The 25,668-nt window shown below is 55.8% G+C and overlaps 10 protein-coding genes across 11 annotated transcripts; 4 read left to right on the top strand and 6 right to left on the bottom strand.

Moving 5' to 3' along the window:
- Positions 1-207: 207 nt before the first annotated feature.
- Positions 208-2,118, bottom strand: LMH87_001922 (uncharacterized protein; the record flags this gene model as incomplete). Its single annotated transcript, XM_056193287.1, has 2 exons — positions 208-1,176; positions 1,237-2,118. 2 exons carry the CDS (start codon positions 2,116-2,118, stop codon positions 208-210), a joined length of 1,851 nt encoding a protein of 616 aa, XP_056050342.1.
- Positions 2,119-2,771: 653 nt separating this feature from the next.
- On the top strand, positions 2,772-3,437 carry LMH87_001921 (uncharacterized protein; the record flags this gene model as incomplete). The annotated part of the gene is made up of 1 exon (XM_056193286.1): positions 2,772-3,437. One exon carries the CDS (start codon positions 2,772-2,774, stop codon positions 3,435-3,437), a length of 666 nt encoding a protein of 221 aa, XP_056050341.1.
- A 340-nt stretch (positions 3,438-3,777) lies between these two features.
- On the bottom strand, positions 3,778-4,389 carry LMH87_001920 (uncharacterized protein; the record flags this gene model as incomplete). The annotated part of the gene is made up of 2 exons (XM_056193285.1): positions 3,778-4,119; positions 4,207-4,389. 2 exons carry the CDS (start codon positions 4,387-4,389, stop codon positions 3,778-3,780), a joined length of 525 nt encoding a protein of 174 aa, XP_056050340.1.
- A 261-nt stretch (positions 4,390-4,650) lies between these two features.
- LMH87_001919 (uncharacterized protein) lies at positions 4,651-5,272 on the bottom strand (the record flags this gene model as incomplete). Its single annotated transcript, XM_056193284.1, has 5 exons — positions 4,651-4,656; positions 4,713-4,727; positions 4,846-4,953; positions 5,099-5,169; positions 5,233-5,272. The coding sequence occupies 5 exons, from the start codon at positions 5,270-5,272 to the stop codon at positions 4,651-4,653; spliced, it is 240 nt and encodes a 79-aa protein (XP_056050339.1).
- Positions 5,273-5,589: 317 nt separating this feature from the next.
- On the bottom strand, positions 5,590-6,201 carry LMH87_001918 (uncharacterized protein; the record flags this gene model as incomplete). Its single annotated transcript, XM_056193283.1, has 5 exons — positions 5,590-5,655; positions 5,803-5,850; positions 5,899-5,962; positions 6,017-6,029; positions 6,117-6,201. 5 exons carry the CDS (start codon positions 6,199-6,201, stop codon positions 5,590-5,592), a joined length of 276 nt encoding a protein of 91 aa, XP_056050338.1.
- Positions 6,202-7,367: 1,166 nt separating this feature from the next.
- LMH87_001917 (uncharacterized protein) lies at positions 7,368-8,986 on the top strand (the record flags this gene model as incomplete). Its single annotated transcript, XM_056193282.1, has 4 exons — positions 7,368-7,546; positions 8,268-8,546; positions 8,626-8,853; positions 8,917-8,986. 4 exons carry the CDS (start codon positions 7,368-7,370, stop codon positions 8,984-8,986), a joined length of 756 nt encoding a protein of 251 aa, XP_056050337.1.
- A 176-nt stretch (positions 8,987-9,162) lies between these two features.
- On the bottom strand, positions 9,163-10,288 carry LMH87_001916 (uncharacterized protein; the record flags this gene model as incomplete). Its single annotated transcript, XM_056193281.1, has 4 exons — positions 9,163-9,591; positions 9,689-9,775; positions 9,845-9,989; positions 10,161-10,288. 4 exons carry the CDS (start codon positions 10,286-10,288, stop codon positions 9,163-9,165), a joined length of 789 nt encoding a protein of 262 aa, XP_056050336.1.
- A 315-nt stretch (positions 10,289-10,603) lies between these two features.
- LMH87_001915 (uncharacterized protein) lies at positions 10,604-11,371 on the bottom strand (the record flags this gene model as incomplete). Its single annotated transcript, XM_056193280.1, has 4 exons — positions 10,604-10,694; positions 10,745-10,779; positions 10,967-11,059; positions 11,126-11,371. 4 exons carry the CDS (start codon positions 11,369-11,371, stop codon positions 10,604-10,606), a joined length of 465 nt encoding a protein of 154 aa, XP_056050335.1.
- Positions 11,372-19,029: 7,658 nt separating this feature from the next.
- LMH87_001914 (uncharacterized protein) lies at positions 19,030-19,930 on the top strand (the record flags this gene model as incomplete). Its single annotated transcript, XM_056193279.1, has 3 exons — positions 19,030-19,177; positions 19,306-19,445; positions 19,886-19,930. 3 exons carry the CDS (start codon positions 19,030-19,032, stop codon positions 19,928-19,930), a joined length of 333 nt encoding a protein of 110 aa, XP_056050334.1.
- A 1,003-nt stretch (positions 19,931-20,933) lies between these two features.
- LMH87_001913 (uncharacterized protein) lies at positions 20,934-23,179 on the top strand (the record flags this gene model as incomplete). 2 transcript variants are annotated; one of them, XM_056193278.1, is made up of 7 exons in its annotated part: positions 20,934-21,383; positions 21,437-22,093; positions 22,402-22,432; positions 22,598-22,665; positions 22,740-22,842; positions 22,973-23,029; positions 23,100-23,179. In XM_056193278.1, the coding sequence occupies 7 exons, from the start codon at positions 20,934-20,936 to the stop codon at positions 23,177-23,179; spliced, it is 1,446 nt and encodes a 481-aa protein (XP_056050333.1). The 2 variants fall into 2 exon arrangements, with proteins under 2 accessions (XP_056050333.1, XP_056050332.1); XM_056193277.1 differs by having other exon boundaries at positions 22,938-22,977; positions 23,071-23,179.
- Between the last annotated feature and the right edge of the window lie 2,489 nt (positions 23,180-25,668).

Genomic DNA, 25,668 nt, shown 5'->3' with positions numbered 1-25,668 from the left:
GAACAAGGTTCACAGAGTGCCATCGCAGTAGACGGGACGGACGAGAAAACCTATTCATACAGAGATCGTTCAGCTCGCCTCGACTAACTCGGATAGTTTACTTTGCTGCAGGCATGCAGCAAGACGTCATTACTACCGCAGAGTATCCAACGGTGCAATTTTGGGGGTGCAAGACAATCAAGCCAAGCTTCCAACTTCTTCAAGAGTCTAGATGTGCAGCGGGAAACTCCAGTCGTGGGGGAGTCCCTCGTCGAAGCTCATGGCGCCCACTCCCTCACATTTATCCCCCCACGGCTCACACGCCGCCTCGCACGTCGTCTCCCCATCCGGCACCACGCCCTGGTCAAAGTAGCGCCTCACCACATCCCTCGTGCACTCTGTCGCCTTGCGGCTGCCAAACACGCAATGCCCCATTGCCTCCTGCACGAGCACGCCCGCGCCGGGGTACTTGGCCGCCACCGTGCGCGCCGCGCGGAGCGGCGTCACCGGATCGTACCTGTTTGACAGAAACAGCACCGGAGCCGCGGGCTTGCCCTTTTCCGGCACCGACGCGTTCTTCGAGGCCGGCGGCGCGGTGAACGGCCCGTGGAACTGCCACGCGGCGCGCGTCTTCCAGTTGCTGCACGAGAGGCGGATGTTGCCCCAGGAGGCGCCCGCGACGGCCGACTGCTGCAGCTGCTTGGCGACGTAGGTGCGCCAAAACGCCGTGTCGCGGCCGGTGATGTCGTCGCCGTCGCCGCAGAGCACTGCGCTCTGCGCGTCGGGCGCGCCCTCCGCCGAGGCCTCGGTCCGGTTGCCGATCGGGCAGGCGTCTTCGAGCGGCCCGCCCGCGATGGCGGCGAGGAGGTCGTAGAGGTCCGTCGTGTTGCCGCGCATGGCGGCGTCGGCGGTGTCGGCGGCCTGCTTGAAGAGGTCGAGGGGCCGGTACATGGTGCCGAGCAGCAGGGCGCGAAGGTCGTTGGGCTGCAGGATGTAGGTGTCGTCCTGGCCGGCCCGGCTGACAAACGTCGGGCTCTCGTCGAGGGCCGCGACAAAGGCCCAGAAGCGCTCGGCAATGTCGTCGCCCGACTTGTCCGTGCTGCGGGCGAGGGGGCAGATGGAGGTGCCGGCATCGAAGCACCCCTGGAAGAAAATGTCGACCATTTCATCAGTGTCTACAGTGTTGGAGAGCCAGCCCTGCGTCAAGGTTAGTGTCATGTGTAGAAGAGGTGTGATGGTAGACGGAAAAGGACTTGCATCACCGGTTGCATAGTCGTCAATGTCGCAGACGCCGTCGAGGAGGATACGGCCAATGCGCTCCGGAAACATGGAGGCAAAGTAGTTTCCGAGGACAGTGCCGTATGAGAATCCGAGATACTGCAGACGCGGAAGATCATCCTTGTCACTACCCACACTGCGCAGCTCCAGCTGAGCATCACCCTCTACCGCCTTTGCCTCCTTCTTAGCCGTCTTCTTCTTTTGTTTCTTGTTGTACTCGTCAATCTTTTCCACCACGGCCAGCATATCCCTGGCCACGCTCGTCGTGCCCACATACTTGAGCAGCTCCCCATTCGCCACGTCGCAGCGCCCGCCCGCAAGCTCCGCCAGGCCCAGATTCCACGGCACCGCCGCAGGACCGCCGTTCAGGCCGCCGCTGCCGCGCGCCTTGAGCGTCGCCGCCGTGCGCGCCAGGTTGCCCCCCGGGTAGCAGTTGACCTGCGGGGTGGTGCGCCCGATGCCGCGGGGGTCAAAGGAGACGAACTCAAAGTGCTTCTTGCCGGGCGTGTCCACCATGGCGCGGTGCTGAGCCGCGGCGCGCAGGAGGTGGCCGACGCCGGAGCCGCCGGGGCCACCGGGGTTGGAGAGCACGGGGCCGGCGTAGGTGGCGTCGTCTACGGGTACGGAGGCGGGGGACTGGATGAGGGCGAGGGCAATGGTGGCGTTGGAGGAGGAGGAGGAATTGTCCTGCCAGTCGAGCGGGAGGAGGAGGCGCGCGCATTGGAAGGTCTCGTAGCAGGCGTGGTACTCGAGGTCGTGGCTGGGCGTGATGGCGTCCCAGTCAAAGGCGTCGCTGGCGGCGGAGGCGCAGACCGAGGCGGCGCTGGCCAGGGCCAGGGCTGCTTGGAGGTGTGATTTCATCGCAGCTTGGTGTTGGGTAGAAACTCTAATTGATGAGAAACGGCAGGGAGGGAAAGCTCGAGTTTTTAATGAGGATGAGAATTCCCCGCACCGGTTGTCGTAACCGTTGTAGCCTCAGCGTTGAGCCTCGGATACATGCAAACGGGGAAATTCGAGCGCTAACTAGTACCTAAGATGAACGCGCATTTGAAGCAATAGCTTTGACACTACGGATACCAAGGGTGTCAATTGACTACGATGTGGCAGCAAAAGGGTATTTCTGTGCGACGGCCGAGATGCGACGGTATTCGGCAAGCAGCAAGCATCATTGGCCAACTTTTGGCAATGGAGGCTGCTCTACTCTCCTTGGGCGGCCGCCGCGTTCACAGTCAACAAACTACGTTAGTGCATTATTCCCTTGTTGGACTGCTTACGACTAGCTTGCGACAGGCGTTACGCAACCCCCGGGTTCAGCTCCCGCACCAGCCTTGATCAGCCCGCTCCACGTCATTGGGGCCCCCCCGGCAGCCTTGTCGAGGCGGGGACAAGACAGGGACGTTGATTGTTAAAAGATCGCCTCTTGCCCCGCAAGGCTGTTGTCCGTAGATCCAACATCCCCGGGCAAAATCACACAATACCGTCAGGGCACCGTCCCCTTTTACGCCTCCGTCACAATGGTCGTCAATGACTTCAAGGGCGAGCCGCCCGCCGCCGCCTACTCGCTACGGACCGTCGCGTCCAGCCAGTCTGGCCATCGCCAGACCGTGCCCTCCGAGGCCGAAGAGCTCGACAGTGCAGCAGCCCACGAGCTACAAGACCTGCCTCCTCCATACGAAGCCTCTCTCCACCACCACCACAACTCCACCACCGCCGCTGCCGTCGTCGCTGCATCCCCCGACGACGCCAGCACCACCACCACCAGCAGCACGCACGGCGATGAGTCGGCCGCCATGGTCCGCCGGACGAGCCGCAGCACGGACAAGTCCGACGACAGCGCCGCCGCCGCCTCCGGATACCAGCGCACGGCAAAGATGACGTGGGAGGAAAAGGACGCCAGCGGGTACTGGGCCAAGCACGACAACGAGACGGGCGCGTGCTGCTCGCGCCGCGGCGGCTGCCTCTTCTCCGACCGCGATGCGTGCTGCTTCTCCGACCGCGACGCCTGCTGCTTCTCGGATCGCGACGCCTGCTGCTTCTCGGATCGCGGAGCGTGCTGTTTTTCGGACAACGGCGGCTGCTGCTTCTCGGACAATGGCTCCTGCTGTTTCAGTGGCACGGCGCCTGGGGAGAGATGGAAGCCAGTTCCGTCCTTTGGGACACTGTTTAAAGGATTTTGCTGATTTTGAATTTGTATTTATTTATTTTTTGGCTCGGCGTTTGCATGTACTACCATCGTGTATATATATCTCTCTCTCAACGTTCTGTTTGTTCCTTGTTGATGTTGATTGAGCGGAACAAAATTATCCATCATTCTGATTAACTGCAGTGGTTCCCACGGCAGGGGCCTTAAACATCATTGTCCCTATATCTCCTCTAGTCTAGGAGATACTTGAGAAACCTGAATAACATAAAGTCAGAGTACAACGAGATGTGATTGCAAATTTATTGACTGGTGCTCTTGCTCGTCTCTGGCTATACATAAAGAATACAAACACACATTACTCTTTTCGCCCTTTAATACTACCCCTCTCGCTCTGACTGGGTAGCTTCCATCCTGACCAGCACATAGACAAAGTGCGTCCTGCCCGCCACCACCGAAAACGCCTGTTCGGCAGCCACAATCATGGCCGTCTCGGGCTCCCATGTCGCGCATACCCCCTCTCCTCCTGCCTCCCCTTCCGCCCTGCTGCCCTCAACCTCAACGGCAGCCCCCGACAGCGGCAGGACCACGGCCACGCAGTCGGCCGGTGTCGGCATCGGGTGCTTCTCCTCGAGGCGAAACGTCTCTGGGTGCTTGTCGAGGATGGTGGTGCTGGTGATGCGCTTGCCGAGCTTGCTCGCCCAGGCATTAAGCTCCTCGGCCTAGTTTTTTGTGTGTCAGTTGTGTAAGCACAAGCCTCGGCGCGCGCGCGCACACAAGGGGTAAATGCGGTGGTGCAGTATAACTACCTTCTCTGAGAGCGCAATGTCGAGGTAGTGCGCACAGGCTGGCGAGAGGCCATATGAGAAAATGCCTTCGGCCTGCTGCGAGGGACCCATCCTGACGCCGTCGGAGAGAACCTCGCGCGCGGCATTCTGCTTGCCCTCGAGCGTCTCGCGGCGACGCAGAGGGAGGAATTCCAGCGTGGACATTCTGCGATGCTGAAACTGTAAAACACGAGTCTTTTCTTGTAGGTCGGATCGGGAGACACTGGGCTAGCGGTCTTGGGTGGATTGTTTTTGTCGGGGAAGCACGCAAGCACGTTTTATGTGGCAGCGACTTTGCATGCTTAGATTAAAGTGCGGGGAAGAATTGGGACGGAAGAAGCTTCCCGCGATGCGGCCTCGCGACATCAGCCTAATCAGCCGGTTCCACATGTCAATGTCAACGGTGGCGTCCACCCCAGAATAAATTCAGCGCTAGGAACACGTTACGCAAGACGATCTAAAAGATTGTTTCTAAAAATGTAACTTACAAGTACAGCCTCGGGCTACTTTTGGTCAGACCATACAATGTCCTATTCGGCATACAAAAAATCATGGTTTTCCGCATCCGTCGCAACCAGATTTGTCCCGTTGACAGCACCCTGGAGGCTGTGCGACCTCTACAGATGCCGATTCCAGCCGTATGTTGTATTCCTGAAAGTACGTGACGAGGCCCAGGTCCTTGTTATTGCGGTCCACGCTGCCCCGCGCCGCATTGCGCTTCTTGAGATGCTAAATGAGCGCCATGATGAGACAAGCTGCCACGATGAACAGATCCCTGCAGTTGGCCTTCACTTCGAAGGCTCTCGGGTCGGTGGGCTGCCATCATGATATAAGCCACGACCAGCAGTCTCCCGACAGACGTGGCCATGAATACGAGCGCAGTGGGTGTCTGGCGTTTGGTGTCGCCGGCGGCATTCTGGGCGGACCAGCTGTAGATCAAAGCAGCTTGCGCATACAGTCAGACGTATTGATGATGAAAGGGTGTGCAAAGGAAGGTATGGTACGCACTGATGGCCAACTGAGGCCCTGCGAGGCAAAAAGCCGGCATTGTCCGAAAGACCACGGGCTGGTGGTCAGTCACAGCGGGTGAGTGCAAGGAATACGACCGGCGGGATGCAGAGCCCCTAAAATAACGTTACCCTTTTTTGGTGGTTTTACTGTGCAAATAGTTGCAATCATCATCGCCAAGAGGTACATTGGTAGCTACAAGAAGCTTAATGGTTTGGCCAGCATCCTATCGTCGATAGGCAGAATCGCAGGCAAGACTGCCGAAAGTCCCGTCGAGGGTATCTTCACAGCGGCGGCGAGGAGCGCAAGCAGCCAGTCTTTCATTCATACATGGCTTCGATAAGTTGCGTCGTGCGCCTATGAGAGAAATGTGTCCTGTTTGGTTGTCGTGCTGCAATTGCCCGAAGATGGCTTTGTCTTGGTCTGTGAGAAAACGAGAATCAGCAGGTGAGTTAGGCAGCAAGAAGTTTATCATTGCTGCGGTGAAGAGCGTTGTTGCAAGAGAAAGCGTCCCCATGGTCTTTCGCGTCAGGAATCCGAGGCACTGGACAGGTGCAAGGATTGGCTTACTCTGACTACAGCGTCTTCTGGCCAGATTATTTCGAGCAAGTAAAAAGGCTAGGCGGGATTAGCAAGTCTTCAAAATATTTGGACAAGTATTATGACCGAGCTTGCCGGTCGCAGAAGAGCCTGGAAGAAATAAACTGCATCGATGACTTTGACTTGTTCCCTATACAACCCAATCAGCATGGGCAAGCCACAGATCTGTTTGAAGGCGACGTACCGCTTCGGGCAACCTGGCTGGCTCTAAAACCGCCGAAAGTATGCCCAGCCAGAGTCTGTCCCGTATTATATGCTCGAGTTCATGCCCAATCACCGCAAACCGCTGCATATCATGTGGCACTGCCCAAGAAGGCACCCGTCACGACTGTATTCAGCGGCCATCTCGTCGGCCATCTCGTCGGCCATTTCAGAAGCACATACGCGATGGCAGTTGCACCACAAGGCGCGCTACGTAAAAGGTCGTCCAGTAAAGGACTATTCTCTCTCCATAAAAGTTCTCTCCGACATTCAGAACATGCCGAATGCCAGCCGAATCGTGTGGATGTGGCTCGCCGGCGCCAGCAGCAGCAGGAGGGACACGATGTGGCAGTACGTCTTACGACGAAGGCGCTTCTCGGAGGCGGATGAGATGGTTTGGAGATGGTTTGGAGCTGATTCCCTAATTTGCCAAGCCGGATGCACGTAGACGCGGCGGACGTATCATTCTGACTCGTTTGCATGTTATCGTGTGCCTCTTGGTGCTGGGGCTCGTCGATACCATGACGCTGCAGCAATGGCTCCGAAGGGTCGCTAGACTCGGGAGATGGACGGGATATTTTGGCTGAAAGAAGCTTTGGACAAAAATGTTAACATGCAGATTTAAATGGAGAAAAACGCCTTGAGTAAATGCATCTACAAACGGAGCTGTTGTGACAATATAGTGAACGGCTGGGACCCCTCCACCACCTCAGTGTCAGCCGCCTACCGCAGCCTGGGCAGCCTCTTTTGCCTCCTATACTCAGTCAGTCATCAGACATCGAGCTAGCAGTGTGCAAGTCTGAAAAAAAGAAAAGAGAAAAAAAAAAAAAACCTCCATGGTATCTTGTCGCGCCATCACCACCTTGCAGCAGCCCTCTCCGCCGGTCGCTCCGGGCCTCTAGCGCCGGCATAGCCTCCGGGGTGGATGCATTTTCCACTGATAGGCCAGCGAGCTTTGCTGCCCGTCTCGCCGTCGCTTTCTATTCATCTCCCCCGCTCAACACTATAAAGCCCGATCGAGGCTCGGGCGCGGCGCGCGGGCAATCTGATGTCATCCAAGCCGCAAGAACAATTGGGCCCCGAAATTTCCGAATATCGCTCACAAAACACTGCACATTCACATTCAGGCAAGTGTCAAATCTCCAACCTCCAACATAAACAACACATTTCCACCTAGGACATTTCTTTCAACCCGACGCATCTTTGCTTCTTCTCCGCCAACTCGTCGACGGTTTTTTGTCTCGGTCCATTGTTGCGCAAACAAAGTCGTCCGGCCCCTGCACACGCACCATACCGGCACAGCACACACACACACACCCACCCCCTTGCAGACTATGCCGACGCCCAAAGTCTTCATCGTCCGCCACGGCGAGACCGAGTGGTCGCTGAGCGGCAGGCATACGGGCCGCACCGACATCCCGCTCACTGCCAACGGCGAGAAGCGCGTCCTGGCCACGGGCAAGGCCATGGTTGGGCCGGATCGCCTGATTGTGCCCAGCAAGCTCGACCACATGTGAGTATTTTTTTTTCTGACGTCGTGTCCTTTTGTTCCGGGCCTCTTCTTTTTTTGCTTCGTTACACCGAGTCCTTTTCCAATACCCCTGTGCGATGCGCGCACACACCCCTTCATCGTTGTCAACCTGTCTCTTGATCCCATCATGCTGTGCAACGAAACAAGGGGGGGCGTGTGTGTCACTTTATACCTTGCCCTGCCCCGTGCGGTGACGAGATATTCTACCCTGATCCCGGACGGTGGAAGCGCATCAGAGACACGGCATGGACCGTCCCTCTCTCTCTCGTGGGAATCCCTCCCTCCCGTCCGCTGCCCCAGGCGCACAACGGTCGTGTGAGACACGCAGGCGCCACATGGGATAGACCAGCAGCAAAAGCACACCCATTGGACAAAATCATTCTCCTTGCTTCTTGTTTGCAGGCCATCACTGCACCGCAGCGGTCCATGCTGCCTTCTTCTCCCCAGCCGTGGTGTCCCCCATGTCTGCCTCACTTTTTTCTTCCGTGCCCGAGACACTGCCGCTGGCCAGTCCCAGTGCGAATCGGATCATCAATGAGACCTTTCCAAAAGTTCTTGTGTCATCTCTTTCCTCTTGGTGTACCGTGCAGTCGGGTAAACGTGTCATGGAAATGTCCAAAAAAAAATTGCTTTTTCGCGATGCGGTGGTGAAACAAGAAGAACAGAAAAAGAACAGAAACTGATCTCGTTCCTTTTCGGACAGCTATGTATCTCCCCGGAAGCGCGCCCAGCGCACCTTTGAGCTCCTCAACCTCGGCCTTCCAGACGGCATCCTGCCCTGGAAGCCGCACGGCTCCAACTCATGCGTGGGCCTCGAGTGCGCCGCCGGCGTCCAAGTCACCGACGACATCCAAGAGTGGGACTACGGCGACTACGAGGGTGTCACCAGCCCCGAGATTCGCAAGCTGCGCGCGAGCCAGGGCCTCGACCAAGGCGGCAGCGGACGCTGGGACATTTGGCACGACGGCTGCCCGGGCGGCGAGTGAGTTTGTTCCGCACAAGATCCCGTTCCTAACCACCCGCCACACATCCTTGCTTGCAAATCTGACCCGCAGCGACAGGAGCCCGCAGGACGTGACGAGGAGGCTCGATAGGCTGATTGACGAGATTCGGGAAAAGTACCACCGTCCGGTGCTGGAGAAGACGCATCCGGATCCGACGGCCACGGGCAACGTGCTGATTGTCGCGCATGGTCATATTCTGCGTGCGCTAGCGCTGCGATGGAGTCGCAGTGAACTGGACGCTGGGCCGACGTTTTTGCTCGAGGCGGGCGGTGTTGGTACACTGAGGTGAGCAGATGCCATTCAGACTTGACTGAGATCGGTACGCAGCTACTGACAACTCAATCGCAGCTACGAGCATCACAGTATTGATGAGCCCGCCATTCTGCTCGGCGGCGCTTTCGTCGTCGGTGACGAGTAGATATATCTAGACTTGATTCAAAACACCATCCTTGACTATAATAGAGAACAATGTCGAAAATCCAAATCACTATCCGAATCTAATATAGAGAACAATACTCAAAATACATTGTCCATCTTGTGTTATGCAAGTCGCCTAGCAACAGCCGTCCACTGCCTCCGATTCCCCGTTCCTCTTTAGGCAGTCTTGGTGCCTCTGGCCAGAAAGAGCCGGCGACGCAGCGTCTGTCCCTGCTCCGGCGTGTTCTCCATCACAATCACTGAGCTGAGCTCCTTGTACGCAAAGTCGCGCCCCGCGCCCGCTGCCTCAAACATGCTGCGTGTCTTGTCCTCATCGAAGCCCATGTGGTGCACGCCGCGCACGGCATCGTGGCCCGAGTGCGTGTCCGCGCCGTGCGGGAGGAAGTCGAGAACAAAGAGGGAGCCGCCGGGCACGAGCCGCTCCGCCAGGCGCGTCGCCGCCAGGGTCGTGTCCTCAAAGTGGTGGAATCCCATGCCGACGCCCGCCACGTCGAAGTCGCGGAACAGCGAGCCGTCGAGGCTCGGCGACGGCGGGGTGCTGAGCAGGTTCCCGAGGTACGCCTTGCGCTGGTCCTCCGGCACATTCTAGAAAGTGAAATTCGGGTTAGCTAAAAAGCCTGGACGGAATGCTTTTCTGTGTAACTGGTTCGTGTTGTACCACCAGGGGGGGGGCAGGACGTACCGCGTTGGCGGCCTTGACGTTGTAAGCACCAATCATGTTTTCGGTAATGTCTACGCCGACAGCCTGTCCAATGACGTCTGAAAAGCACTATCGTTTCCAGAAACGTTAGACCAGTCAAGATGAATCACAAGATGCGGAATGTGAGGCGTCACGAACGCTGGAGACAAAACCTGTGCCGCAGGCGTAATCGAGCAACCTTGCGCCCTTCTTGATGCCAATAAAGTCAGCCTGGCTTTGGAGCTCATCGTTAATCTCATTCAAGAATGGCGCGAATCGTTTGTCATAGTCGGCGGCGATTTTGCTTTGTTCAGCACATGTCAGCGATTTGCAAATTCGTGTATAGGGTAAGCGGCAGGTGAGCAATCTGTCCAATTGTGCCTTTGTGCGTATTGCGCACGGCATAAGTTGAGAAAGACCGTTCTGCCCGAGAGGCTTGCGTAAGTCATAGCGTAGCTACGCTTGATCTACATACTTGAAGTACTGTTGGTTTACTTCTGCAGAGCTGGACATGATGTCGGCGAAATTGTCTCCGAGTGGAGAGGTGACGTTTCGGGAGGTTTGGAGTACTGTGAGCGAAGTGAAGAGTTTAAGCCAGCTCATAGAAAGGGCTGAACAGAGCAAGCAGAGTCACGGAAGATTGATTTTCGAGAAAACTGTCTGCTTGCAATAATGTGTTGGTTTTCGGCTGTAGATTTGTGCTTGTTGTGTAGGTAAATGAGGCTCTCAAGTGCCGATTTTTTGGCGCTGATATACCCCGTCGTGGAGACTTGTCGGAGACTTTTTTTGGGTGGTGCCTGTGCCAAAACACTCCGCGCCGTCAGACTCTAGCGTCGATGAACCGAGATGGGACGATTGAACAGTCATAGGAAAAGTCTCCGAGGCGGTTGAAAATGGACCTGATTGATACTAAATTGCTCAGACGGGCGAGTACGCAGCAGAAGGTATCCAGATCCTCGCCACGCAGGCTGATGACGCGCACCAGTGACTCACAACTGTGATGCCGTCGCTGACACTTGTTAGTCTCTTGGTAAGCAATTCCCTACTTGAATCACTTGCACAAAAATAGAGACCTGCAGAATGAACTGAGTTGCCTAGAAAGATGGGCGCTGGCAGTTATTCGCCACCGATGACGCATAACGATTGGTGACACTGATTGATGACACTTGACAGGCGCCATGAACATGTCTTCTTCAGACGTTGCGCGGGTTGGTTCGAACGTATACAGTTCCATTGGGGTCGTATTTCATCATGTGTATATCGTGGCGAAGATATTCACACCAAAACTGCTTCGTCAGGGCTCGTGATGGTCAACGTGCGGTTCTTGTTATGCCAGACACTCAGAGCCAAAGCCGGCCGTCCCATGGAAGCCTTCTAGAAGGCGCAAGTAAACACATCTGTGCTGCGCCAATAAAAACTCGCACCCGACGCCAGACTGACCAATGATGGGTAACTACGACAGAGCTTATTCGTTTTCTGGGTCTCGGGAGACGGAAATGCATCCCTATTGAGGGTCTTCCCCAGTGGTGGACTGCGGGAGCCCTTACGCGAAGGACTTTGTCGATGTTTCCGTGAATCGGGCAGGTAATAAATGGACGGCGACGCTAACCCCACCAGAGTGTGCAAGTGCCGACGGGGCCAGCCGCAGGGAGCTGGGCACGCGTGGCCTGATCTGATGGCGAGCATGCCCAACGGTCCGTGTCGGGCCGCCATCACCAGTTTCAAGGTATGGTCGATGAATACGACGCGACAACTGGTGCAACCTCGCATCCTCGATTGGGCAGGGTCAGTGTCAAGGTGGTTGAACCAGCCAGCGCATCGTGATGTCAATCTCCTGCATTTGTTAGGCACGATTTTGACACTGGTTCCACAGGACGTGCAACTCGCATGTCAGCCTGCATGCACGCTCGGTCCCGTGCCATTCACTCCGCCTTTTTCCTTATTACGACACAATGAGAGATTTGTGATGCCTGATAAGTGACCGGGGGGCAAAAGCAATTGTGAGACAAAGTGGATGTGCTCATATGCATTCTGCTGCTTATGGCAGGGGCGAATCTGCAAGCCGCCATTGCTCGTCACCGAGTCGCAAATGCAGGCAAGGGTTGGGCTTCGGAATTGCCCTCTCCATTGGGAGCGATAGGTCTACTTACAGGGGTAACGCCTACCGCCTGGGGCCGGGCATGGACAGGGTTGTGAGCTATAACAGGGGTCTGTCACGCGTCCAGCACACTCGTCTCCCTCCCAGTGCAGCTTGTGGGCGGCACTTCTATCCACGCGATGCAGAGTGTATTTCTGACAACATGGCATTGTCGCTTGGCTGCCCAAAGCTGCTGATCATGCCGCGCACTAGAACTGCATTAGCTGACAATTGAAGAGACAGTTGGCGGCAGAGCAGAGCTCAAAAGTCGATTCGGTGCACAAGGTTGGAAGTCGTAGAATTATGCCCCACCCGCCGCTGGCGGGATGCTTCGTCCCATTCATCTCCCGTCAACGTTGTAGCACAGTCTGCTGTTGGGTTTCCTTCTGCAGGAGGGTGTGCCGGGGTTGGGCTCTCGACAGGGGTTCGCCAAACTATCAGACAGTATTCACGGATGTACAAAGTATCCTACGTAGTTGGCGTGGCTGGCTGGTGGGTTTCTTTCCATCAGATGCTCTAATTTTGATGCCTTGACCCAATACAGAGCTTGCAAGGTAATGACTGTGTTCCAGTAGTTCGCCCATCCATCACAAGAAGCAGGTCCTTTGCCAAGCGGCCAAGCTCGGGAACGGTTGGTTCGGGCTGCGAGACTGCGGCCTGTCCCTATCATGGCTGATGCAATAATGGAGGCACCTAGCACCTGGCAAACCTGCGAGATGCAGAGAATAGATGGCCGCAAGTAAGAAAAGGCCGAAGTGGTCGGCAATCGGAGTGGACAAGCTACCTATGTGGGCGGACCGCAGCCATGCATTAGTTAAACCGTCAGAGACTGATTGGATGAGGAGAAATGGCCGGAGGCGGCGGCGCGCAAGGAACGATGGCGTAAAATTACGACCAAGGTGGATAGAGTGCTGCGAGACCGTCAGTTGATGATTTTTGTTAGCGAAGGGGGCGTGTACACTAAATTTGACAATCAAGACAGACCAGGATGCATGTTTGCTGCTCGGTGCTCTTGCGTCCATGCGTGTCGAGAGATGACCGATGACGAGTTTGCAGCCCCAAACAATGGGCAGGTCAATTTTGGAATGCCAGGCTAAGAAGCGAATGGGCCGAGATGATGAGCAAACTGATGGAACGAGCGCTGCGTGACGCCGAGCAGACGAGCAGTAACGATGGCACCAACGTGACAATGGTGATGGAGCAGAAGATGGCTTCCTACTATTTTAGAGCCAGCAAACAAGCCAAGGGACCACCCCCCTTCGCACCGAGTCGCACCCCTTTGGGGGAGGGCGAGACAAAGTAAATGGGCAAATGGCCAACTGGACAAGACAGGGGAGAAAACCGGGGCGCTCCCGCTGGGCGGCTGCAAGTTACCGATTCGCATCGCTTCGCCCGCATGAGACTTGAGTCACGTGAGCAGCTGTCGACGTGACCAGACCCAGTTAAAAAAAAGAAAAGGGAACGAGGGGCACATTGGATTTTAAAATGAACGGCGAGAAAAATAAAAACACGCACCCGGGGGGCGGGCAGGGGAGACGAGTCACCAGGACCGCACGGGTATGCAATATCATCATATCATAATAACAGGCGGAACGGGCCATGGGCCGGCCGTCTAGGCAGCCAAAGGTGGGGAGGACAATAACATTGCATTACAGTGCTAGCAGACAGTACGGGTGTGTGTCTAACCCGGTGCGTGATACGTTGTGCCTAGGTAGGTAGGGGCAATGGTAGACTGAAGGAACAAAACTTGCTTTGTCCAGCAGTGAACGGAAGAAGAAGAAGAAGAAGAAGAAGAAAAAGACAAAGCATGGCGTCGGATTGTTTCTCGACGCCTTGAGCTTGGCTCTAAAACCTCCGGCAGAGTCCGCCCTCACATCTCAGCTTTCGTTGGGCCGCCTTGCTTGCCACCACACCACCACTAGACGGACGAGTCCACTACTGTTGCTACACATCACAATGACTGCATTTGTCGGCGAGCTTTTTCTCCGCGTTGGGTGCGCCGCCGGAAAGCGCAAAGCAGCATCATCTATAACCCTAAGAGTAGTAATTCTCAACAAGTCATGCCATGCAGCGCAATTCCTTGCTGCATATATCCATGCTTTTATGATGCGCAGCCGACCCGTAACACATGATGCGTCGCTGCCCTGTAGGCTTGTCTCGGCAGTTACCATTGCAGCCCAACGACGCACAAGTGACACGGAAATGCATGCCGGCGGAAAGGGAAAAAATCTGGATACACAGCGTCCCGCTCAAAGAACAATTCTTGTCCAGTCTCTTGATTCGCCTTTTCTTCTTTCTCTTCCCCCTTGCCGCAGCCCGTCTGCAAGCCACTTTTCAGCGGTGAGCAAGCCCACCTGTGGCTTGGTGGTTCCCCGCTGGAGCGTCGGCTCTGGGCACCTACAGGTTAGTATGCAGGCGACCCGTCAACAGACAAGGGCGTGTTAGTGCCACGGCTTTGCCTTTCGTGAGCTTCAACTTCGAGCTAAAACTGCGCGTCCGTGCTTCTCAAAGAAACAGGGGCCTGCAATGCGAGAAACAGAGACACCGCAATGCTACAGACATGTCACTGCCACTGTCTGGGGTCGACCCCACTCTGAACCGGCGCTGGCCTAGTCACGAATCGGATAAAAAAAAAATATGGCATGATGATTCAGATACCTTGTCCTGGAGAATGTGATAGAGCCGTTTGTCACACTCTGGCTGGCATCACAATAGATGATGATGAGCTGATGCGACTGCGTCTTTTCTTCATCGCTATTCGTACCTCTAGTGTATATGAACATCGAATGTATGTCGAGGTAGGTATGACATCACCCTGGCGGTCCATTGAAGACACATCTGAAGTAGTTTGTACTTTAAGAAAGTCGGTAACACGTCGACTTCTTTGTGCTTCTTTGCGTCTCACCACTAGGTTGTGCTCGCAGTGTACTGGGTATTGCATGTTTCTAGCCTCAAGCCTGTCATCAACATGATACCCACTAGCCAGGACAGGCCCGCCTGCAGCCGAGTGCTAACGCTGGCGCGCTCATGCAGCTGATAGGTGTCCTGCAGTCTTGGTCGACGGCATCTGCCTACTCTATCATGCCCTGCTAATGCAAGGAAGAAGTATCCGCAGGTCGTTGCGAGGACAGACTTACTTTAGACACGATCCGCCAGAAGATGGCGCTGGCTTCGTCTTTCGAGCGAAGTTATCTCTTGCAAACTTCGGTTGGGACTTCTGTCTGACTCACTCTCAACTGTTCTCATCTGTTCTCATCTGCGTGCAACACTCCTGACCGGGTGGACTACGACGTGGTCAATCTGAATCTTGCAGCTCGGCGAGACATGTCCATCCCGTGCACAGCCTGAAATCGCGATTGTTGAATTGCGTCTTCTCATTGGCCAGCAGTGTAAATCCAACGACTCAATAATTCTTGCGGCATAAATACCTGCATGGCGTGGAAAGTCGCCTCCAGGAAGCCGTCGCTGGCAGCTGGCTTCGGCTGCCTCAGTTCTGGCTGATCACTGGCTGGACCTGCAGGGGACTGTGCGGCGCTGGCCGTGGCACGGCCCGATCAGTCTGGGGGCCTGCATGTCCGCCCGCTCGCGAGAAAGAAGGCTACTGGGGCTAGACTGCGCCATGTGTCAGCCTGGCTCGCTGCCTCGGTGGCAGCTGCGCTCTGTATTTTCTTTTCGTTTTTGTAGCTGCGTCAAGGCTTGATTCGTGTCGTCGCCCGGCTCGAAGGGTGCCGTAAAACTCTTCGCTTGACACGACCTCTGAGCCGACGAAAATTGGGCCGCAGAACGTAGTTCGTGAGCCATCATCGCGGGAAACTTGCTTCTGCTTGCGGCCATTGGCTCATCACCCGTCACGAGAGCCCCTCTGACCGCACTTCTCGCTGCCGCTAGCCTCCGAGGATAGGCAGCTTGGCACCTCAGACTGTTTAGTGCCAGTGCTTGTGGAGTTGGCAACCCCTCCGTAGCGTAGGAGAGGGGCACCACATGGCAAGCAGCCCCCCTGCTACGCACTGTAATTGGTAGCCACCGTAGCCAGGTTCCTGGTAATGGCCGCAGTTCGGTGCGTTTCCAGACCCTCGGGAGGCACTATGCTCGTTAGTGTCCTCCACAGGGCAACCTCTTTGCGATTCGGCAGACGTGACGTCGCTGCCAGTGGGAGGCCTAGGAGCCTCCCTCGCCGCCTTGCGTGTGCAACGGCCCACCGCCACCAGGACGGTACGAAGTGCTAGGATGCTGAGCAGGATGGATGGTGTTTGCGAAGCGGATTCGTCAATGGAAGAATGTCATGGCACTTGGCGATATGCGCACACCCTCCAGAAAGGAGCGTCTCTCAAAGGGTTTGCAAGTTTTGCTTGTCTTTGCCCCCTCCTCTCGGGACCGATCCACCGCCGATGGAGCCGTGTGGCCATGCGACCAAAAAACAGCACAAGTATTGTTCCGTATGATTGGTGAGCGAAAATAGATTCAAAGTTTTTTGTTTGATGGATTAGGCACGAGCCAAGGGGAACCGTTCGGGTAACGCGCTGTTGGGCCGAGTTTGCAGCCCACAGTTAATCACTGTGCGGTACCGAGGCAAAGGTGCGGGCTTCGAGGAGACTTGACGTGATGCAAAACCTATGCAGTGCCATTATCGAAGATGCCAAATTTGTAGTCACCTTTCTGCATATATGTGATGTAGAATAATAAAAGACCTGGATCTTGAATGCACGATGAAGGATACACGCCCCGTTTGTATAGATGTAGGCTAGAGATGAGCCTGGCAGCTGGCAGCTGTCAAGCAGCGGTGCCAGCTGCTGAGAATTATGCACACGGTAGCAACACCACCAGCTGTCAAACCCGACTCTTGCAACAGCTACCTCGAGCTTTCTCGACTCATTTTATCCGCGGTTGAAGAGAAAAGCCGCATCCAGCCCCATGTTAAATAAAATATGCACGGCGCCCAGAGTCATACATAGCTGCATGCGCTCGGTCAATCATGGGAAACAGTCGTTGCTGCGAGACGACTTATCCCAGTACGGACGGTAGTATTTGACGCGGTGCCGTGGAAAAAAAGAGAGAAATCCAGGAAATTGTCTATATACTGATTTCACTTGGCAGGCTCGTAAGAGTAAAGTTGAACAAAGTCGTTCCTTGATCTGTCCAGTCCCGCATCGACATCAAACGATACACGGTCTGATCGCCTGCCGGCCAACAGCCTATTCTACAGATCAGCGGATACGTCTCTTTGACAACACATGGGTTGTACTCGCAGGATGACTGTGGGATTTTGCTAAACCTGCATGGGTCGGCATCTGTGCAACGTCATCTGAGCATCCAGTGGATGCCATTGGCGCCATTGTTGCAAGGATATCTAACGGCTAGCTATTGGGCTAAGCAAATAGCATACTCGGCAGGCCCTGTGACCCATTCTCAGAATTGCTACCCAGCATTGGGATTGAACCTGCGAAACCTGATTTCCGTCCTGCTCTCCCATCTCTGTTGCTGGCCGGGTCTGCCAGCTTTACCCCCGGCAAGCTCTGGAGGAGGCAAAGCGCCGAACGATCGCCACTCCGCAGCGACGTTGGGTCTCAGCTCATGTGGTACGAGCCATTATTCTATACCGTTGGGCTGAGTTCCATGTAACACGAGATCTGCTAATGATTCGGGCAGAGAAACGTGCCCGGTGTCAGAGCCATCGCTTCAAACAGCGCGGTCGAATCGATATCCCGACAGACTTTACAGGGTAATACTGCGATACAGGACAAAACTTGATGAAGGTGACAATGCGACCGAACAAAGAACATTTTAAATTACCAGGCGGTTCGCGCCGCCGGCGCGTATACCCTGTTGTTAGCTGCGGGAACCAGCGGCGCGAACCGTCAGCGGGCCCCCAATATGTACAGGCTTCCCTGCCCTGTCCGATGCCCAGCTGTACAGGGGTGGATTGCAGCGCACGAGTCTGGCAATACCCGAAAGTTTGCCAAACACGGCCGCCGAGGAAGCAGACGCCGAATAAGCAAGATTTCCCTTGCAAACCAACCGGGCTGGGCGCGTTCAAACCACAGACGTCGCGGGCGCTCTTGGGCTCTGATTCGTACCGCAGTCAATTGTCTGTTGCGGCCCGACCTGTTACCGGTTAACGGCTAGCCACTGATGACCATTATGAATGGCTGAGCATCGACGTCATATGCAAAGCAGGACGAGATGACTCGCGTTTCAGCATCAACCCATCAGCAAACCTTCTCCGCTATCCCGCACTGTGACTTGTGCCCGCTGGTGGTCCATGATGGAAAGTGCAGTGGCGACCAGGCTAAAAAGCCACCGAGCCAGGCGAACTGTGGCTAATAGGGGCAGCCAGGAGCCCATCTGCGGCCAATTGAGCATAATTTCTAGGAGACAGGGCAGCGCGCTTCTGCACAAGCATCTGCTCGGAAATTGACAGCGGTATATCAGAGCTGCTTATAACGAGCCCGGCCGCGAGTGAGGCATCGTCTCAGGTATACAAAGAGAAGCCTCGAAATAAGTTCTAGGACTGGGGCAAGCGCGCCAATGGTGGAGAAAGAGCACACAGCTCGTGCATGCTGCGGCCGCCTCTGCGACCTGCATGGCCGCTCCGGGAACGGGCGCCGCGCGGGACCAAGGGCCATTCTAGCGTGCGACCTCCTGACCGAACTTGTCACACTCCCTCGCAGGCCGCCACCGCTGCACGCCCCCTACCAAACGCCCATGTTGCGTCACATCCTGTTGTCTCTTGCCTGGGAGGAGAGCTGGTGTGGGAGTGGGAGGCGCACCAGACCAGCGGAGGGTGCTGCCACTGACTGGGCGGTGGCTCGGCTACCAGATGGTGTGAGAGACCATTCGCGGAGCGTAGCTAGCCCTCATGCAGGCTGCGGGAGGGGAGACGGAAAGAGGCCTGTTCTTGTCACGGAACCTGCCATTGCCATTGCCATTGCTCTCGTCCTACTGGTACTGTGCCAGTCGCATGGGCCAGCCAACAAGCCTGGAGCACGACAGAGGTACACCACCCGCGGCCAAGCAAATAGCCCCAGTTTGCCTCGCCCTTTTACTACGTCAACCCCCTTCACCGTATCACTGGAACGTATTTGCAGCACGCACGCCGCTCCCTGCACTCACTGAAGGACCGCTACGAGGCTTCCACACATTGTGCAGCACGTAATCTGCTGTCCGACTGGCTTTCGGCCTGAGCATTGGGCACCGGACACCTCGTCAAATGGACAGGACATCTTCTCTCCTCTCCACCAATTTTGCCATCCCGACTCTCGCTTGCTTGAACACTCAACTGCGTCGTCTCTCCAAGCAACGGGATTGCGACCGAAATTCGGACTCGCGCTCCTCCCACATCGCTCCCGCGAAGCGTTGTGCGCTATAGGCGATTATATTTTGACATCCCTGCTGTATCACGGTGACACCGCTTGCGGTGCCAAACCTTAACAGCCATCTCTCCGAAGTGAACCGCCACAAGCGTAACCAGCTCCCGTTTGCGCAGCAGCAAACGGCATCACCACAGCATTGTTGTCGCCGTCGCTCGTCTTGAACGAGTCGCTTCATCGCATACTACTTCACAGACCCGTCCACGATCGCGACAGCTCTGCCGATACTGAGATAGCAAAATACATTCTTTCAACGGTACGTACCTTCTATCCATACCCAACGGCCACGAGCTAGACTGGCTGGGGCATTTGCCAAGTGGTCGCGCCTTCCCGCCCAGTGCTCAGAAGCAATTGGTGTCGATTGAGAGACGAGCATCAATTTAAGCATTGGCAAGGCTCTCGCCATCACTGAGAGCAAACTGTCGCAATTGGGGGCAACACAGCAAAATGTCACGCACCGCTGTGCCACCCGCTTCTCGCTCCTCTCCCAGCCTGGAATCCTCTACAACCCGGCCAGTTGGTTACTCCTGCTATTGTCACCTCGCCGCGTGGCCGCCAAATTCTGTGGGCTTTGGTGGTTCGTTGACAGCTGGTTCGCAATCGCACTAGATCTCGGCCGCGGCGGCGCTGAATTTGTCCAAGTCTGGTGCAGCTGTGCCGTGTTATTTTGGCGGAAAGTCTAATGCTGAGTTGCAGGCGCGAGCGGTCCCATCCCACCCCCTCGGTCCATTGTGCAGCTAGTCAGTGAACGGGCAATTGGACGACTCAGCTAGTCGCCCACGATCCTGCTTCTGTTGGCCAGGTACGAGCGACGCAAAGGGCCGCAGGTCAGGCCACGACCCGTATTTTACCTTTGGGGCGAATTCTTAGCGACGCCCACACGACCCGACCAGAAGCAGCTGCGCACCCTCGACTAGTCTCCGTCTAGGGCGGTCCCTACCTCATTAGCACCTTTGGCTAAAAGCTCAGCGCTGGGAGCGGCAAGACACCGGTCCATCCGCCCGCTTCTGCATTCCCGCTCAGATGGTCTCTGCCCTCTCCCGCTAACGTATATACATACGGCCCACCACGTCAAGTTCACACGCCCCCCCCCCCCCCCCCCCCCCCCTCCTCCCCACCACCATTGCCATTTACTTCCACCGCCAGCCGGGCTTTGCGCTTCTTCTTCCTGCGACAACCCTCCTTTCCTCCTCGGACGCATCCGTCAAGGGCTTCGCGCGCATCCCGTACGAGACTCACTGGCTGTCATTTTGATTTCTCGAAACAGCTACTGCGGGCTCTGTTGTCGACACCCTGCCTCGAAGTCGTCACCATTTGGCTGCACTAGTCACCGCCGCCACTCCTTGACACGCCCACCGACTGGCTCGAGAAGCCGCGTTCGATTTCTGGTGCAAAGACACGACGCACCTCGCTAAAATTATTACTTTTACAACGAGCCGCTACCCGTCGGCGCATAACCTCTGCTCTCACCTCGTCACTCTCACACACTTGACCTCACCATCAAATGCGACTTTAACTCTCTATCCTGCCAATCTCCTCGCTTTTTTCGCCAATCTAATCCTCCGGTCAGCGGCTGTATTCCAGCCCTGAGTGTCCATTATAGGACAGACATAGCATGGCCGACGACCGTTATCGTCGAGAGTATCCTCCGCACGTTCGCCCAGAGGATCAGCATTCGCAACCTTCACCACACTCTCGCTCCTCCATTGAAGAAGCTCGACACGCAGCCGAAACTCGAGGCACAATGGCAGCCTCAGTCACCTTACCCTCCATCCAGGATCCTCACGGAGGAAACTACTCTGGGCAGCCTCCGCCCAGCCGTGGCTATCCCCCGGATCCACGATATGCCTCGCCCAATGGCGGTAACGGGTATCCGCCTCCTGGACAAGCCGGCCATCCACCCGGCTATCTGCCTCCTCTGCAGCCTGGGTCTGATCATCGATCCCCGGCCTACCCGCCAGAGCATCGCAGCAGCTACTACGATGACAGACGCCACCCTCAATACAGTGACTATCCGCCCGACTACTACTACCGTCAGGGGGGCCCACCTCCCAATGGCTACCCTCGCGATTATCGCGGTCCTCCACCTGGATCATACCCTCCAGATTTTGGCCAGGGAGTTGGTGCTCCAATGGCGCAAGCGGCGCCGCGACAGCGGACCTCTATCGCTTGTAGATACTGTCGGAAGCGCAAGGTGGGCATCTCCCATCCACGAACCTGTAAATATCAAACACTAACAAGCATCAGATTCGATGCAGTGGCTACCAGAGTGCCCCCGGAGGCAAATGCCAGAACTGCGCAAGAATGAACCAGGAGTGTATTTTCCAGCCCGTCTCCTCTTCGAGCTCTACAGCCTTTGTCCCACTCTCCGCAGTTCAAGGCGGCGTTCCTCCTGGCACGCAGCTGTTCGGCGCCTACGGCCAACCTCTCGCCCCCAACTCGGTTCCTGGTGGGCATCACTACCCTCCTCACCACGGAGGGCCACCTGCCCCAGGCGGCGCGTACTACGGCCAGCCTGGAAATTCGCCGACCGAACCCTATGCGCCCTATGGTGGGGATCCTCGAGAGGATCCGTCTATAGCTGTCGGAAAGCGATCCAGAGATGCCATGGATCGAGACGAAGACTGGCGAAGACAGGCACCTCGAAGCGCCCACGAAGACGACCCACGAAGACGGTCTCCGGCCGAGTTTTCCAGCACGAGCAGCCCTGGCGGTGGCAAGTACCCTTATCCCGTACCCCGACATAGCCCGCATGCAGCCTCTGCATCTACTGCTGGCGCTCAATCTCGCTCTCCTGGTGGTCAAAACGGCTCTAGCGGTGCTTCAACCCCCGTTCGTCAACCTGGCGTGCCTGCGACACAGGCTCAGCAAGCACCCACATCCAAAATGAGCTTGAGCAACCTGGTAGACAAAAATGACATCGACAAGGGCATGATCGACCGTTTGAACCGCCCAAGATAGGGGCTGGACCCCATCCTCGCGGTCAAAGTAGCCCTCCCACTGATATCTGGATGTCCTTGGGACACGTTGGCTGGCTTCGCATGACTTTACAAGCTTGTCGCGTATGCACTCCACCGCCTGCTGCGGGCAGCGCACTTGGCATGAAGCCATGCGATGTGGTGATCGCTCACGCATTGGCTACAGCAGCGCAGTGCAAAGCCTGCCAATGGAACAACAACAGAAAACACAACAAAGGAACGGCGCAAATCTAGACGGAAATTCAAGTTTGGCAACAAACGCTCGGTCAGCATCTGTTTATTTTTTTTATTTTTGGCATTTTTCTCAGACCCTTTTCTATTTCTTTCGAGTTTCGCTTTCGGCTGCGCAGGACTTATTGCTTGTTCTTCTTTTTTCTCGCTTTGGGTCTGATTTGAGCAACGTCTTGTTCGGTGCGACTGACCACCGCAGTGTTTTACAATTGCACGTCTTTTTTAAACTATACGTACGAAGATGGTAACGCCTCACGGCACATATCGGTTGGCTGTTTTTTTTTTTTCCCTCGCAATGTCTATATCCCTGTTGTATCTGTTATATTTACCAAAACATTTAGTGCGCCTGGCATTCAAGTGTGACTCGTCGCCTTTTGGGCAGGTCACCTCGAACAGGGGCCAGACATTGCATTGCAGACCGACGATTTGGTTATCTGACTTTATGTAATCTTATTAGCAATACAGGCTACTAATGTTTCTTGAACTCATTTTTCTGTGACGTTGGTCTTTTTAAAAAATTGCTATCGCTTATTGTGTAGGGGGTGGCTACCAACGCAAAGTCTCTATCACCAAGCGAAAGTGAGTGCCACCCTATTACAGAGCCTTTCCGCTTCTCACATTGTCACCTTCCGTAAGCTTGTCCTCTGAGTCTACTAACAATCACTTCCGAAGATTTTCGAAGCTGACCGAGAAATTGGCAGTCACGCTGACCGCAACGACTACTCCGGTCAGCTGTGCGGCTATCATCCACCCCCTCCTTCACAGACGCAAACTTCACTAAACTGGTGTGCCCCGCAAAGTTGGTGAAAGGGCTGGTTGTGTCCTCGCCTGGGCGGTGAGCGTACGCTGTCTAGGAGATGCCTACGGAGACTTGCGTCGAATCAGGAGGCAGAGCCAGGGTCCGAGCAGAGGAAACCAACTGGCGGGCGGGCGAGGGCAAGCCTTCTAGCTCATTAGCGGAGACTAAAGGCGCAGTGGGGGATGCTATGAGCAGGAGGGGTGGCGTGCTGATGTCACAGTGAAGACGACGTATCAGAGCAAGAAGACCAAATGTGGAAAGGGGTGGGCGTGCTCTTTGCCCCCATTCTAGAGGGAGAGAATTTCGGTCTGCAGGCGCAAGGGGCCTGCCAGAAAACCAAAAGTCGCTTTCAGCTACCACAAGAAGCCAAAGGCGGTTGACATGACTTGCGCTTTCCACACGATTGGTACGGCGCTCTCCTTGGGGCTCGGGAATAGCCCGAGGTATGTGATCTAGCACTGCAACTCTACACAGACACGGAGAAGGCGACGTGGGCGGGGATGACGCATGCGCAACGAGTTGAGGGCAAGGTGGGAAGAGGGTTGGAGGGGCACTACAGCCAAAGGGGAGGGGAGGGGAGGGGAGAGGGGGGAAAGACGAGGGGTGTTGGGGCAGCAGCCTGTCTACCGGCAGTATGGGACACCAACGCTGGTTTTGCGCTTCTTCTTGGGGGTGGGTAGCAGGACTCTCATCCTGGGGCCGTCGGCTTCGTTGCGGCCCTTCCTCTACGGCTTGCGGGTTCGGCGCTGTGTCGCTGCCGAGGATTGGCGGGCTGTACCTACATTAGGGTCGTCCGGACGAGGCACCCGAACAATGGCGACCCAGGGAAGAGGAGGGAAACACTGGGGCGCTGCGAGGCGGGAGGCACGGGCAGCATTAACCCGCAACCCTGGCGATGCTGTGAATGTACAACGGTAAAGAGTAGCTCGGCTCCCAGCGAACAAGTCTTTCCGCTTGCGTTGGTTTGCGGCCAAAACCGGTGGCGTTGCGTCACTTGTAGACAGGAGAGTTGCATCTTTTATTCTGCATCAGGGCTGCAAGTCTCCGGAGAAGGGTTTGTATGTTGGCGAGTTTGCTGAGATGACCGGAAACAGCGAGAGAGGGGCCGTTGCAGAGATGGGCTCACCATCGTGCTATCGAGAGACTTGCCAGGCGAGAGACGGCAGGTCAACGATCGTAAACAAGAGACAAGAACGTTTAATGAGGTGAACAGCGCAGAGCTGCCTCAGATGATACCTTTACAATACGCTGGTATTGACGCTCAGGCAGCGACTGCTCAGTCCCCGCCCGCTTCTTGCGAGAGTCGCGCCTGTGCTCACATATACGCGCATAGGGTAACTCTCCTCATGGCCCTTGCGCTGAAACAGTCCTCTCTGGGTAGTCAATACTTTTTTAAAGTGCTGCGGCTTGGAGAACAAAGGAGCCTTGTGCCGCCTTTGATTGGTGAAGATGCCCTCCTTCGCCGGATTCGGCAGAGCATCACCACTCTCACGGTGGGCACGGCAGGAGTGCTCCACAGAAGTAGCAGAAGAACACACACTGAAAGGGGGCAAGGGAGGTCTTTTTCAGATGAAACCCAGTAGAAAGTGGACTTCTTTTCTCTGTAGGGAAATGGTGAAGCGGCTCAGTGCAGGGGAGAGTCAGCTGGCCTGCTTCTCCTGAGAGAGAGGCGGCAGAGTTTGCAGCTAACACAAACTTCACTGGAGCCCAATACTGTGGGGGAGGGGTGTGTGAGAGAGAGTGGCAAGTGGGAGAAAGGAGAAAATCAAGTATAGGGATTGGCTCGGTCAGTTTAGTCAGAGAGACTGGCAATTGGATGAAAGGGATAGGAGAAAACGGCGGTGCATTAGTGGCTGCGTGAATCGCGCTTCTACGCTGTGAGTTGGTCGGCTGCTCCGAAGAGCCGGGGAAAGTTGACCGTTGAAGTGACGGAGATTTTGAGGCACACGCAGCTGCGTAATCGCTGCACCACTTTGCTCAAAAACAAGAAAACCCAACAAGAAGAGCTGCGGAAAGAGCCGACAGATCATGATAGGTTGCAGCAGTTGTAGATGGTCACTGACGCAAGGCTGAGACATTTTGGCAAAGGCCAGGAAACAACCAACCCGGGATTTGGGTCATGTCTCAGTCGCTCCCTAAAACTTGACTGGCTCACGGCCCTCCATCTGCCGCGCCCAGCGAGAAACACACAACCCAACGGCACGGTCCAGCACGAGTGTCTGAGGCAGACTACGAATGCGGCGCGCCGGTTTAACATGAAACCAAGAGCCATCATGTGATTTCGCCAGTTTTCTTGGTTCCGCCCGCCTGATGCACACTGCGAATTTACGTGTCTTGTAGCTGACAGACGCCCAGTTTCCTTCAGTGTGTACGCATATCCGTAGCTGGCGAATGGGTGGCGGTGGCGCTTTTTGTTTCTGCGTGTTTGCCTTGTTTCTTATTATATCGCGGCAGTTACACAAGCTCGCCGC

This window comes from Akanthomyces muscarius, chromosome 3, assembly GCF_028009165.1.
Source record: "Akanthomyces muscarius strain Ve6 chromosome 3, whole genome shotgun sequence".
Taxonomy (NCBI): Eukaryota; Fungi; Ascomycota; class Sordariomycetes; order Hypocreales; family Cordycipitaceae; genus Akanthomyces; species Akanthomyces muscarius.
The sequence above is the reverse complement of the archived record's forward strand: the minus strand, read 5'-3'. Positions and strand labels throughout refer to the sequence as shown.